This window comes from Plectropomus leopardus, chromosome 23 (assembly GCF_008729295.1).
Source record: "Plectropomus leopardus isolate mb chromosome 23, YSFRI_Pleo_2.0, whole genome shotgun sequence".
In the NCBI taxonomy this organism is placed as follows: Eukaryota; Metazoa; Chordata; class Actinopteri; order Perciformes; family Serranidae; genus Plectropomus; species Plectropomus leopardus.
The window spans coordinates 9,886,887-9,901,968 of record NC_056485.1 but is presented as its reverse complement, the minus strand read 5'-3'; the positions used below and the strand labels follow the sequence as shown (position 1 = coordinate 9,901,968).

At 45.7% G+C, this 15,082-nt stretch overlaps 1 protein-coding gene across 4 annotated transcripts in view; it reads right to left on the bottom strand.

Moving 5' to 3' along the window:
* The window catches only part of ppargc1a (peroxisome proliferator-activated receptor gamma, coactivator 1 alpha), a 40,691-nt gene that overhangs the window by 5,637 nt on the left and 19,972 nt on the right, over positions 1-15,082 (bottom strand). For 2 of the 4 annotated variants that reach the window (XM_042512220.1, XM_042512221.1), the window contains exons 5-10: positions 11,936-13,277; positions 10,970-11,015; positions 10,700-10,773; positions 3,835-5,056; positions 2,014-2,106; positions 694-814 (exon numbers count right to left, since the gene is read on the bottom strand). In XM_042512220.1, coding sequence (XP_042368154.1) covers positions 694-814; positions 2,014-2,106; positions 3,835-5,056; positions 10,700-10,773; positions 10,970-11,015; positions 11,936-13,277 — 2,898 coding nt within the window. The remainder of the gene's footprint in view (positions 1-693; positions 815-2,013; positions 2,107-3,834; positions 5,057-10,699; positions 10,774-10,969; positions 11,016-11,935; positions 13,278-15,082) is intronic. The other 2 variants (XM_042512222.1, XM_042512223.1) reach the window with 1 other exon arrangement.

Below are 15,082 nucleotides of genomic sequence, written 5' to 3'. Positions count from 1 at the left end.
CAGACAGACAGACAGAAGCGTTCGCACTGCCTGGCCTCCCAAACCTTGTTTGACAGCTTGAGCTCCGCTGCTCGTAATTGTTTGTCTCTCCATCTCTGCAAATGTATGCATGCCAAGCCACGTTTGCATTACTGCATCATTTAATGTGTGCTTTATCAACGGGTGGTGGTGGCGTTACCCTGCTGGAAACCTGAGTAATTTCACACTGAGACATGGAGAGCGGAGATATGGGAGGAATGTGATATTCACTGCATCAAGGCTGAATTTTGATACAGAAAAAGGAAAAAGAGCTCAAGAGAATCAGTGGCCGTTTCCTTTTTTTTGTCCTTTCCTCTGTCTTGCTCTCCTAGTTTCTGTTTTCCACTATTTTAACATTTTGCCCCTGTGGTGTGATTAATAAGAGTCGACAGTGTTTCCAGACGACCGAGATGTTAAAAATACACAACCCGGAGATAAAAAGGAAGGGCCTGTCGCCTGAATCATTCAGGAACTCACTTTGTATGTGTTCTTTCAGTGGGGAGACACTGTGGCACATGGCACTGGGCTGCAGGGCTGTCTTATCCAAAGCAATGTGTCTGTGGGAGGTTTCTGCATGTGCCACAGCAGTGATTGCATGCGGTCTTTTATCAGCAGAAAAGTCGAACACAAGGAAAAAAAAAAAGATGACGGAGGAAATTAGATGGTGTCACTCACTATTGCTTTTTGCCTTTGCCTCTCTCTCTGCTCGGCCCTTTCGAACTCCCGCTTCTCGTAATCCCGCTGGCACTCCTCCCTCTTCAGCCTCTCATGCTGGTACTCCTCGTAGCTGTCATACCTGCGGAGGAAAGCATATGTGAGACATCACTGTCCTAGCTCGTCCTCTACTGTAAATCCACCCTCCCTGTTGATGACTGCTAAGAACAATCACCAGTATTCACTGAGGAGCAGTCCCCTACTTTCTGATGGCTGAGAAGGAGGCTTGCAAAGGAGAGGGAAATGGACATGTTAATAAGATGTCTCTACGCCATCGCTATGATTACGGAGCCCGCGGGATAGGCCCGCGGGAGTGCCGGCGAGCAGCGCGGTTGGGGAGCCAGGCAGCTGCAACTGTCAGCACAACTTCACATGTCATTACTTTCTGCTTAGTTAGGGCTTCATCAAGAAGGAAAGTGCAACTTTCTCCCCCACCCCAGACTAGCGCGAGACGTGTCCGTTAAGTTTTCGACTGATGAGCGACTCTCGGGCTTGTCGGGTGTCATTAGGCCCGTGGGTGCCAAATCAGCTTGGAGCGCTGAGATGGTGTCAGTCTCCCTCTCTCTCTCTCTCTCTCTCTCTCTCGGTCTCTCTCTTCCTGCACTCTGACAGTCCTTCTCTGCATATGAAACGGTCCCCTCTGCAGTGGCTCATGGAAAACTACAGAGGAACTGAGTTGAATGAGCATCATTATCGCTGCAAGCGTCAAATTCACAACTGATGTATGAATGTGCATCAGTATGATTTGGGATTCTTTTGTCACTAGTCCAATAAAACATGATCAATTAAACATATTTGCCCTGAATGTTTGTCACGGGGGCCCCGTTCGGATGGGACTGAAAAAGCTTCGTTCTTGATGTGAAAAGAGAATCACTGACAAATCAAACTATTTCTGAGCGGTGACAGGAAAAAGTTACTTTCACTGTATTTCACTACAGTCATTGTTATTCAGCCAATTTTGCCAGGCAGTTGCTGAGCATAAACACTTGTCTAAACCTGAAAAAAGCTACTAAACAAAGGTTAATGACATATGTAAAACTGGAGGTGAATTTTTTTTTAAAATATGATTATTATTATTTGTGGCTTTTTGCCTTTAATTGACAGAACAGTTATAGCATTGAAGGGGAAGAGAGAGGGGATGACATGCAGCAATGGGCTGAGGTTGGAATCAAACCTGCAACCACTGAGGCAAGGAAACACAGCCTTTGTACATGGGGTGCCCACTCTACCAGGTGAGCTACTGGACACCCCGAGGTTAAAGAATTGATTTAAAATAATCACCTTGGCCTGCGGCTAAGAGGAGATCGAGACTGAGTGTGGGGGCTCTTGTGAGTCCTGGAACGAAAGGTGCTTGAATCTGTGTTGTGACGAGACCTGCGAGGAAACAGAAAATGTTAAATATGAGTATATTTTATTTTTAGCAGCACGCAGGAATGCTGTTCATCTCATACGTTAGGAAAAACATTAATCATACGACATAGCGAGGACTCTTGCAAACTTGTGACACCTTGGTTAATTTGTTCTTGGCTTTGGGAACCAAATTAACCTCTTTGATATTCACAAGACTCATTTAGATGTTTGAAACTGGGTTAATTCCAGATAAACGCATCCTCCTAATCTCGCCCATGGCCACAGAAAGTGATTTTCTGCAGAACCTTTACACACACCTGAGCTAGCATATACATGCTGCTATCTATGTTGCATGAGGAAATGGTCAATACTGTAGGCCCAAGAGAGCAGACTAGAGAGCTTGTACTGCTGCACTCCTTAAGCTTCTGATGCTTAATTATTGAAGTGCTGCTGAAGAAGGAAGAGCTGAATGATGGAGAGAGAGAAGTTTAGGAAGCTCAGTGAAGCAAAGGAGTGCCAGTTTGGAGAGGTTCGAGGATCTGACGCTGCGAAACTTGAAACAGAGAGGAGGGATTTTGAGTTGTTTTGCCGAAATTCTATTTATCTTTTCCTTGCATGAAAATATAACAAGCGTCTTGTTCTGTCGCTTTCAAGGATCCCTATGCAGTATTTTCAGAAAGCTTGTCAGTGTCAGATTCTGATCGGATGCCTTGAGACTATAACTGTATAATTTGTGAGCGAGTTGCACAAGAACAAGGGCACAAGCAGAGTAAAGTGATTCTATTGGCTCTCTGGAGTAAACTGACCTTTAAGTAATCAGGCAAATAAACTGAGTCACAGCAGTGGAGTCCTACACTGTGAGACACTCAATGAAGTACTACTGACAAACTTAATTTACTTGCATCCTTCTCGGTAACTACGGTCTGCCTCTGTTCTTCAACGAAAAAACAGACACAGAAACCCCCTCAGCTCTGATCAAAGGGAAGCATGGGAAATGTAGTTCTCACACAGAGCTGTGATGATAGGAGTCTCTTTTGAGAGGGGTTTTGAGACTACATTTCCACAGCCTGGATTTGGCTTTCATCTCTGGGGATGTAAAAGAAGAGGGTTTGCTACTCAGTAAAAACAACAGCTGCCGCTTAAAACAATAGCCCCGGCATCAAACACAAAAACAGGAGCATGCAAGGGAGCGAGAGTGAGGAGGGGGGGTGGGGGCGAGTGTTAGGAAGACACTCAAATAAAACTCCCTGCCTAGAGATTAAAAATCACACTTTTCAAAAGTCCAGTGCCTCTGGCACGTTTCATGTTCAGGGTTTTTTCGCTGTGTGTCGTTTTAAAGGGGATCGCACCATTCAACAATTGTTTTCCTCCATTGCCACTTCAGAGACATTGAAGTGCTACCTGGTTTAAAAGGCAGAAATTGGTTAGCGTAACAACTGCAGACAATTTGGTTAGAATCCATTCCACCTCTCTCTCACCTGTTAAATCTCTTTGTGCAACACTTGCCAAATCTATCCTGCATTTAGTCCAAGCGAGGCGAAGACTAGCAGGAGGTCAAGAACCCATGCTGAGAGTCCCCAGGGTCTATCCTGTCTGACAGCAGCTGTGACGACTGATCAGGCCTGTTTTACACTCCTAAGCTAGATCCCCTGCCAGCTCCGAGCCCTGTATAAACTACACGGGTGAGGAGCAGCCAAGGCTGGTAGGTGTGTGTGTGCGCGTGTGTGCTTGTGTGTGAGACAGATGACTTACCAGGAAGAGGGGTGTCTGTCAGGTGAGCTGGAGAGGGAGCGCCTCCGGTAGTGTGAGGAGGAGCTGCGGGAGCCAGAGTGGGAGCGAGAACGGGAGCGGGAGCGGGATCCACTGCTGGTCCAGCAGAAAGGCCTGCTGGGCGAGAGGAGGAGGGAGGAAGGCGGGGAGACGGAGCCTCGTGACGGGGAGCAGCTGGATGGTGGTGAACAGGAGGGAGAGCAAGGGGGGCAGTCAAAGAGAAGGTCCAGAGGGGTGCCCTCCCACGGGTAGAGGAAGCGACTCTCACGGCCCTCACCCAGCTCAAGCTCATCCTGGAAGGGCAGGAAGCCCGGGTGCAGGTAGCTGGAGCCAGCCAGCCTCTGGGAGTAGTAGCCATCCTCTCCCTCCTCAGGGGACTTAGGGGCTGCAGCCTTACTTGGTTTGCTGCCTGGTTCTCTCTCCTGGCCACCCTGGCTATAAAGGGCTTGTAAGGGGTTGCCAAAGTGCTTGTTGAGTTCTGCTCTGATTTCCTGGTCACACAGGAGCTTCCGGCTGATGGCAGAAGAGTGTTGTTGGTCCCAGTCAGTGTTGGCCTCTTGTGAGGGGATCTGGGTGGTTTGTGTAAGGGTCTGCTTCCCTAACTCCCGGACCCGGGCTGCTTCTCCATTCACAGAGGCAACATTTTGCTGCTTAGACAAAGATGAAGCTGATGATGGAGAACAAGAAGATGAAGATGAAGAGGATGGAGGCATGGCTAAGTCCTTACATTCGACATGCCTGTCCTCCGCTTTGCCTGCGGTAGGCACCGGAGCAGCAGTGGCACCTGAGGTGACCGTCATGTCCACTGCTGTAGTCATGGTAACAGTGGCTGTGCTGCCGTCCTTCTTAGCTGACGCTTGGCAATAGTCATGGTCACTGTAGCCACGGGACGCCGCCCGTTTATTGTTGCTGCGATGCTCCTCAAGGCCACCCCCGACAGTATGTTGGGCGGCGGAGTAAGGTAGAGCGGTGGACGCTTTGCTCAGCTGGGCATAAAGCTCAGTCTGTTCGGGACCCTTCCTTGTGGGGCCCCCGCCTGAGGCACCTGGGGCCGGGGCCAGAGCGCCGGGGCCCAATTCGCTCAGCCTGGCTCTTTTGCATGCCAAGGCTGATGAGGAACATGAAGACAACTTGGTTTTGAGCGATGCTTTGAAAGGATTCTCTTGACTGGCTTTGTGTGGGGGCGTGGTAGGTGGTGTCAGACCTGCAGGGAGGGAGGAAAAGACAGCAGTTGGTGGAGAAGTGAGGGGCAATGAAATGGAAATCATAACCTCTCCCCCTTCCTCCCTCCTCCCCTCTCTCATCTATAAACTCCCAGGTCAGTTTATGGACAGTGGACACAGATACATGCCTGATTAAAATATTCACTTTCACTTGGCCTAATCCTGATCTCTATTTTATTGCAATCTTGACAGATTAATGTAATGCTTGGTGTAACTTAATACGGTGGTGCTGTAATACGGATGACTTGCCATCCCCTTCCTCTCTGACCTTGGAAAGATCCTTTTCATGAAAAAAAAAAAAAAAAACACTGCAGAGGACAAATGTAATGCACCCAATGGAAAAAAAATTAAAGTACATGTATCATATCTCTGCCTGCCTCACATAAATGTCCACACTGGACTGCGGCCAATTCATCTGAATAAAACCAAAGACATTTTTTATTGGTCTGATAGAACAATTACTGACATGACAGCGTGCATGTTTCAAGATTATTCAGCAGTCTCCCTTTTCTGTGAAACAGTGGCTACGTTTACACGCACACCAATATTCCCCAATTATTCCGATTATGACAATATTCTGAATTTGATGCGAGTCATGTAAACAGCATATTCCGCTTAAATATTCCAAATAAGGCAGTTTTTTGAATTTTGGCTCTCTGATTAAGACGTGGGATATTCTGGTATTGTTCGGCTTTTAGGAGCATTATTTCGGCATCTATACAGCCAATTAGGAATGAGTCCTGCAGTTTGCGAAACACGGCCTCTTGTCTGTTAATGGGCATCTCTGTGCGTCGTCATGGATACATTGTACACAAACCAACTCACCAACAGTTTGCAAAGCTGTGGGGTAAAGATGCATGCAAAAGAAAATCCCCCATTCCCGGTTGGAATAATAACCTGAATATGCACGGCTGCATGTTCACAGGATTGTTAGCGGAATATTCATTTTCTTTAGACATGTAAACAGCTTAGTAGGAATATTGTCTTTTTAGGAATACAGTCAAATACCGGACAATTCTGTGCATGTAAACGTACTCAGTGTCTCTACTCTCACATGTTAGCATGCCAGGTGATGTTGCCATGCTATGTTACGGAAGCACAGGAAGTACTGGCGAATGGGTTGTCATTCTTCTCAGATGGCATGTCCCCACTGCTTGTCCCCCCTCCCATCTTTCCCCAGCCTCCTACAGATTTACAACCAGACAGATGGCAGTTATATGGGAAGTCCTGAGATGAGCCCACTTTATAGCATTGTTAATGCACTCACACAAACAGCCGCCACCATTACTCTCTCTCCTCCCTCCTCTCCTTTAGTCTTGCATTCTTTCCTTTTTCCTGTCTGCCATCTTCCCTGGATCAATCTCTATTTCTCCCTTTCCGTCTCTCAGCATCCTATCCTGTTTCTGTCTTGCGCTGAACAAATGTGCCCACACACACACAAACACGCACGCACATACACACACACACACTCATCACTAACAGTCTCTCACTGGAGTCAAGCACTTTGAAACACCTACGCTCTCCCCTCTTCTTTGCCTTTCTTATAATGCACATCATTCTTCCCTTGCTGGTGAATTGCACCAAATGACAGCTATTAGTATCAAATCCAGTGTTAGAGTATGCACGGCGGAGACAGCTTGGCAAAGAGGGGCGCAGGAGCCTGATACATAAATATGCAAGTTTCTGAAACCACTTGCTGTGTTTGGAATGCCTGATCCAACGGCTTATCATCCTACTTATTATCTGGATGTCTGTAAGTAGGACTGCAAGCCCCCCTCTTCCCACTGCTTGTCTCCCCTCTTCTCTCAGCTCTGATAATGATATAGACATATATGCATGATGCCAATGAAATGAGCTATGAAAAGGAGATGGGAGAGAGTGAGGGCGGGGTGCTACAGAATGCCTGAGGAACTTCTGTTTCACCAATGAAGCGCCATCTGTCCAAAACAATGTGTGCGTGGGGTCATAAACTAGGAACCATTAGCGATGGGGGTGAAATAAATCAGAATTAGATAAATATGTGCCTCTCAGTCAAACTTGCTAGTGATGGATGAGCCGCAGACACAAACACCAATCATGGAGCCACCGGAGAGAAAACGATGAAGCAAGTGAACAAGACAGAAAGCAAGAGGAGGGGCTTAGCTTTCTTTTTTTTTTTTGTCCGGCTGTAAATTGCGAGGAGACTTCTGAGCAAATAACAACTTGGTGCTTAAAGAGTTGATCCTGCGGTAAGCCATGCAAACAGCAACACACAGACCACCCCAGTGTCATGAGATACAGTAATTAAAGACAACACGGCAGCTCGGGGTAAATCTATTAGCTTGGCAGAGATTAGGCCACAACAGTCAGATCCCAGGGGGCTTTGCTGCCTGTTGTTTGACTGTTTTAGCTATTTTCTATTTTATTTTATTTTATTTTATTATCTTATTGGTTTTAACTTGTGTTGGTGTTTTACTTTTACTGGTTTATTAGTTTTATTCTTTATTCTTTTTTTAGTTCTTTAATTCATTTTAATTCCTACTTATTATCCTCTTCTAATGGTCTAATTTTATTATTCATTTTATTTCATTTGAACCTTTTTTTAAAATCAGTTCTGACAGACATGTCTTTGTATCTCTTAATGGTGTATTCTTCATCTTAATTATTATTTTATGAATTTTTATTTTTTTATTTCAATGGATTTGATTCACGTGTATGCTCAGTTGGTGGCTTTGCTTTGAGTGCCTGACATTTGTACCTCACCCTTTGTGCAGCACATTGTTTTGGAATGGAATGCATTATATGAATTAGGTTTTGCTTGCTTGCTTGTTGTGGCCTTTACTGTAGTTATCTACGAGGTGTCATGCAAACATGCAGCCAACGGTCCGAAATTGTGTTTGGTATTAAACATTGGGCTAAGACCATGGTGTCCAAGTCCAGCTGATAATTTATCTCTATGAAACAGTCACCACCACTACTACTACAACTCATCATAAAAGCATAAAATAATAAGTTATTGGCAGCAATTCATGGAAACTTCCATCAGTGACCTGCCTTGAAGGTAGAGCCGCCCGCCTGGCTAACTTCCATCTGGTTATCAGCAACACCATCGTAATCTCCATTGTAGTGGAATGTTACTGTAAATCTGCAAAGGACGTGTAACTCTGGACCTCAAAGCTCTCACCTCCGATTACTGGGGATCTATATCCATCTGTCTCATGCAGCATGAGACTCAAAAGCTAATCCCAAAGTACCAAAGAGGGCTCAGTATCCTGGAGCTTTCTGGTCTAATGACTTTTCTTGCTAATATTCAATCCTAAATTCGCTTAGGACGGTAAAGTCAGGTGAAGGGCTTTATTTGACTTGTAAAATGGATGCAGTGGAACAGAACGGACGCCCAGGACTTGGCCACAGGTCAATAAACTCACCCACGTGCAGTAAAACAGGAAGAAATATTAACCGTGCTTGATTGCCTCGGAGCTTAAGCAGCTCTGCTCTTTCCCTTCTTTAGGTCTCAACAGGCGTCACCTTTGACCCAGGAAGCTTATCTACACAAAAGGGTTAAATGGCACTTTGAGCAAGGTCAGAGGGACAGAGGGAGACCTCTGGGGTCTGATGTGCCACAAATTTTCATTCCCTAAAGAGCTAAACAGAGGGTGCAGGGGGCAGACATGGGGTATACCTGCTGGTAAATGAATACTCAAAGGGACCGGCGCAACATCACACAGTGCAGCCATTTTGATTTTATTGCCCGTAGATGATTAATCTGAGAGAGAAAGGGGATAATTACTAGCCCTTTTTACACAGACATTGTGCTGTAGGGCCTCTATGAAGTCCCTTCTTTATGCTTCTTTTACAAATTTTACATAGCGCAAAACAATAGTGGCATCATGCCACTCCAGTGTATGATTTTAGATAGCATGCTGGTATTGCGGAAAAAAAGAGGCTGCCTCTAGTGCGACATAATATACACATCTGCACTTTCTAAACAATAAAACAATAACAACGGCGTAACATGGCAACAACAATCATTACAGTCCCTGTTATGAGGCAGCTGATCTTGTTTTCCCAGTTTCCAGACATTTATAGCCACTGTTTTTTTTTTTGTGTGTGACTTAACCACTAATTGCTCCAGTGGAGGGCTGTACTCATAAACACACAGTCATACTCATCCTGCCGGCTGTCCTGTTTGCACTGACACCGTTTCGACACTGTCACTAGCCCCTTTTACACTGTCTGTTAAGGGCAGAAATATTGCACCATTATGTCGCCTTCCCAATTTTTATATAACATAGGATCACAGAATGGGGGACAGACTGGTCTTGCCAAAAAAGTGTCTGTATAAACAAGACAGCTTCAAGGATTGTGGGCGGCACGGGTGTGTCATTTGAAAACATGTTTTGCGTGCGACCCACCACTGGAGATTCAAAAAGCTGCTGACAGCAGTTAGCAGCTAACTTTGAGAAGAACAGCACTGTAAATGTCCGCAAATCGGGACAACAATGAGATTCGGGAGTTTCTTACCCTGAGCAGAGGATGAAATTAGCCACGATGTAACAGAGAAGGTACTGTAAGTTACTGTTTTTGCCACATTATGCCATTGTTGTTTACAGCGCTGGTGATGCATTTGTTTCATGTCACACTAGAAGCCTATGTTGTTGTGTTACATATCATGCCCATCACGCCTCTTTTGATTGTGGGATGCTGGAATGCAGTCTATGATCACACACTGGAGCGGAATAATGTCGCCGTCATTTGGTTCTGTGTAAAAATGCAAAGGAAGCATGTAGAAGGGACTTTGTATCGGCCCTATAGTGCCATCTCTATGTAAAAAGGGCTAAACTGTCCCTTGTCGGTGCAAATGTGACGACAACTTGTTCTCCCCATTCCGCAACTGTACATTTCTACAAAATGATAAGGCAGCATTATGGCATGATATTCCTGCCTTGAACAGAAAGTGTAAAAGAGGCTACTGACATTGTTTGTACAGAGAGAGCGAGAGACAGAGAAAGAGTGAGAGAGAGAGCGAGATAACCCCCAATATAGCAGCATTCGTTGACATTCTCTTCACTTTTGTCTTGTAATTACCTTTTTGCCTATAGCTTTTTTCTGATGTAGTTAATTATAACTCAATAACACAGAAGCATGATGTCAATAATGATGCTGAAAAACCCTTCACGCTGACTCCATTTGCAAAATCCTTTGCATACAAGTCTTGACTCCCTAGTCAGCTGATCTAATTGCCTGTATGTCTGGGGACCTAAGGAAAGGACGGCACAGATCATACGGGAGAAAGTGAATTACACCGCAAAACCAATTAAAACAATAACACTGCCATTTCAATTTTCCTATGATGTGTAGGCTAAGTAAGCTGTCAGTCAGAGAGCATTAGGATCTGATAGAGGAAGAGGAAAAGCATATTAACTCTTCAGTAACGGGGGAGGGGGAGGTGGTGGAGGATGGGAGGGGTTTTGCTAATAAACCCTGAAGAGATTGGAAAGCCTAATCAATACTCAGGCACATAAAAATGTTCTCCTACACCATCACCTTGAACTCTGAACTGTGGTGGAACTATCAAGATGTTGCCGGAGTTAACCCATTACTAGCTACAACAGGGAGGTGTGTTTTCAGAAAAGTGTGCTTACCTGGGGTTCCAGCAATCTCCACACTTAATGTGCGTTCAATGGTTTTGTTCTCAAACGGTGATCCCTTGAGGTCACTGGAAGACAAAAAAAAGTGCAACATTTTACTCCTCGGGTGCAATAGAGAGACGCTTTTGTGATCTAAGAAATGGAAATGAGTCACAAAAATGCCTCAACTTGGATTCTAGTCTATTGTAGTTTTCTTTGTCTTTTTGTCTGTAGTTTGTTGTTGCTTTTTGCCTTAAATAATGTGGAAAAACTTCTCACACTTACTTTGGAGACTCTGGGGTCAAAGGAAGTGGCAAGGTGGTTGGTTTGGCTGCAGAACACAAAGGAGCATGGGTAATTATTGACCTAGGTATAACACTCATGGCAGAAGAGAACAGGTCCACATTCTGCAACAATTAATCTCAAATTGGCTCATTAAATGCAATTATTACTACAAAAAACACCCATACCTGGTTAGAAAGTTTTCAATGGACACTAGTGTAAAAACCACATCTTTTTTAGATTGACCCCGTTTTAGCAATTTATTGTCTTAAAGATAGACTGTCCACTCTGTGAGGCAGGATGAAGTGATGGCATTTCACAGGTGTCTAGACACAGACATACCCCGCTCAAGACAACAAACAGATCGAAAAATGGAATAACGACATAAAGAGACGATGCCACAAACAAGACACATGACAGTGGGTGAGCCCCTCTCTGGACAAAAATAAATAAAAAAGTCATAATCGCATGCACCAACAGCAGAGGAGGGGAAAAAAGAAGGAAGAAAGGAGAGTCAAGGAAGCTTGTGCAGTTGCCCGAGGCTCTGGCCGACCTGTGCTCCAGCTAAGGGAACGTGGCTTTAGTACAGTAGCACGACGCTAAAGAGCAGCACCTGGGCTCTGAGTCTAAATGTACATGTTCAGCACACTCAGCTCAATCAGCCAAAGATGGTTCAAGGGTCGACTTTATGAATACAAGACGTACAGTAGCAAGACAAGGCTCGCCCCTTTTCCCACCCCCTCTTTAAAAAAAAAATAAACAAATTAAATTTAAAGGAAAGCCTACGGGACTAGCAAAAAGCATTGGCTAGCAGGCGGTTTGTTGTCATTGTTTATGCCCTCAGAATGACTGTTAGATTCGAATTAGAATAGGGGTTAGTTGTGAAGTCAAACTGGGAAGTGGTTAGAGCAGGAGAGGGAGAAGAGAGAGCAGAGATAAGGCCAGTGGGGGGGATGCAGTCATGATTACCTAACAACGGGAGGCCCTGGTCGTCGGGGTGCTCGCTGAGTGCCTGCCTGTGTGGGTGCCCTTGCCCTTGTATGATGCAGGGAGGGGCGGGCTCTGCAATTCTAGTATCTGGGAAGAGTGGGCCCTGTGAGAGCACCGCTGCGGGGCTGCCCGTGACATGGTCATCATCATCATCATCATCAACACCATCATCATCATCATCATCATCATCATGGTCAACATCCTCCCCATAGACCCCCTGGTTTAGCCACCCGAGGTCTAGTCCAAAGCCCATGTCTAGCCCTGAGTCTGGCTGGCTAACCCAGCTCTCTAGATCTAAGGCCAGAGGGGACAACAGGGACCCTGAGTCAGGCTCTTCAAGCCGACTTTCCCCCTCGTTTCTACAATCAGTGGTCCCTCCCAACTCTTCCTCCTCCACCTTTGAGGGAGCCTTTGCTGGGCTCTCAGACCTCCTACCTGCTGATTTGCTCCGAGTGTTGGGAAAAGGGGTGATCTGAGGTGGGAGTAGGTGGGCTCGATACTGAGCAGGCCTCTGTTTGGAGGTGAGCAGCTGGCTAAGTAAGGGGTGCCCCGGCTTCTCATCTCTTTTCCTAATAGTCACTGTGATGTGCCTATGTGGTGCGTGGTCGGCACCACTACTGTTTCTACGGCCTTGCCTGCCAAAGCCCTCACTAGCCTGAGTGGCGCCCGCAGCCTCTCGGCAATGCTCACAGCTGTGACTCACCTCTCGGGGAGGGAGGGAATAAGAATGCATATACCTAATAAACCTAGCGGCGGCCAGGCGGCCCACATCGCCTGGCGGCCTTCCTTCTTCACTGGGCGGCCCGTGCTCCAGTTTGGGGCGGGCATGGCCGCAGGTGGAGGTTCTGTGGCCGACAGGGATAGAAGCACCCTCCGACTCCTCAACCCCGTCATCGTGAGTGCAACGCTGCCACTTCCCAGCCCCAACACCAGCCACACTACACTCGCCTGCAGCCCGGCTCTCACCTCGCTGGTGATGCTGCTGCGGCGGATGCTGCTGCTGCTGTTGTTGAGATGGCACAGCTGACTTCTTCTTGGAGGTGGTGGAGGAAGAGGAGGAAGAGGTGGAGGAGAGGGAGGAGAACGAAGAGGTGGATGACGAGGATGGCGAAGAGGAGGAGGAAGAGGCACCGAGACCGAGGCCACTCTTGTCCCTGCTACTGGCACCCCCCCAGGTGCTCTTTGCTTCGCTGGCTTTGGTGTGGAGCAGGATGTCATCGGTGGCTGTTAAGTATTTCAGCAGCTCAGTGCAAGGCCGCCTCACCGGGCGGTTCTGTTGGCTGGAGCCCCCTCTTGCTTTGCCATTCCAGGGGCTCTCCGTCTGTGCAACACAGTAAGAAAGAGAGAGGGAGAAATTAATTTGCTGAAATTTGATTATTTGATATTCATTTCAAGCATGTAAGACAAACAAAATGAAAAGATGAAAATATAACATGGATGAGGATCTATACACAACTCAATGAATAGACTCTAGAAACCAACAAAAATTAGATCTTACATGTTGGAAAAGGAGTAGGAGAAAGTATAAACGTATTATTTCCTACCCCTTCTCAGTTACTCCTCAATTAATTTATGAACTTTATCTTTAACATGTATATATACACACATATACTTACATAATTATACTTGTACTTTTGGACACATGCAATCATAACCACACACATCCATTCATACATATACCTACATATGTACAACCCTATGAATTTACACACGCACATGCAGTTATGCAAGACTTGACTACAGCAACAGTCTTCATTCTTAAATCTCTGTAAAATAATGATTTTGTGCGTCTGCTTCACCGAGTGATGCTTGTGCATCACTTGAGCTCCTCATCTAACTCATTCCTCAATTTTACTCTACAGATTGAAATACACACATAGTTGCATGAACAAAAAGTTTCTTTAGGTTAAGCTTTCCTCTGAAATCAGAACTACCCTCCCTGCCAAAGAATTTTTTTCGTATATTACCTGGTAGTAAGTTCTTTCTTGCTTTATAAATTATCTGTGCTGTCTGAAATTCTACTAGCTCAATAAACTTCAAAACATTTGACTTTAAAAACAGAGTTAGTGTGTTCAAAGTTTTGCTTAGTTGTTAGCACAGTGATCCAGTTGTGAGAAATGCTAAGTGCTTAATTTGGCACAAAAATAAAAGTCGAGATGAAGTGGCAGAAAGAGGGACTCAGACAGCCTGAGCGCGGTGGTTGCCCAACTGTCTGGGAGGCGATGTTGGGGAGTGCGGTCCGCCCATCATCTTAATTGCGTGGCCCTGCGAGCACCACCGCGCCACTCTGTACGCTCACCATGTCCTCCGGGAGTCCTCATTCGCTGTGCTCCAGAAATGGATGACTCAAAGGCACAGTATGAAAATAGACTATGTGAGGAAGGTTGACGCACTGCATGTGCAAACATGGTGTGCCGCAACACACACAAATCTGTGTCTGTGTAGTGTTTACCACACGATATGATCACATACAGATGCTTTTTACATTCAGAGGATTTTAAGTATGAGGGAAAGCATAAATCAAACAGACATCTTTCCCCCAAACAAGAGCAAATGATCTGTAAGCTGAACATACAGTATGCCACATTCTGACTTCACAGATTACTGAAATCATATACTTTTTTAATTCACATTCACAAACCTATGATAGTAACACTGACTAAAATTAATCTTAATCAACCCCACCCCCTTAGAAAAAAAATCCTTTTGAGAGCCGTCTAATGAGAACATCAAGTCTGATATTTTGATCTTGTCGTCTCAAGGCATCAATCTCTCCCGCAAGAGTGCCTGTCGCTGTTTTTTTTTTCTTTCTTTCTTTTTTTTTCAACAGGCACCATACCAAGGCGGATAAGTGGTGGAGCTAATGAGACAACGGTGCCGATGCCTCGCCTGGAAAGCCCAACAGCAATCAGCCTGTTTTCATTACGAGATGGCCCCCTGGGATGGTAGACTAGAGCAGTAGTCTAACATCTTCTAAAGGCGGCCACCAAAACAAGAAAGTGTGCGAGGGAGGGAGAGAAAAAGAGCAAGAAAACCAGACAGAGCAAGAGCGGAGTGAGAGAGATAAACAAACATGGACAAAAAAATGTGTGTACAGGAGTGAAAAAGCAGCACGTGTGTTTGTGT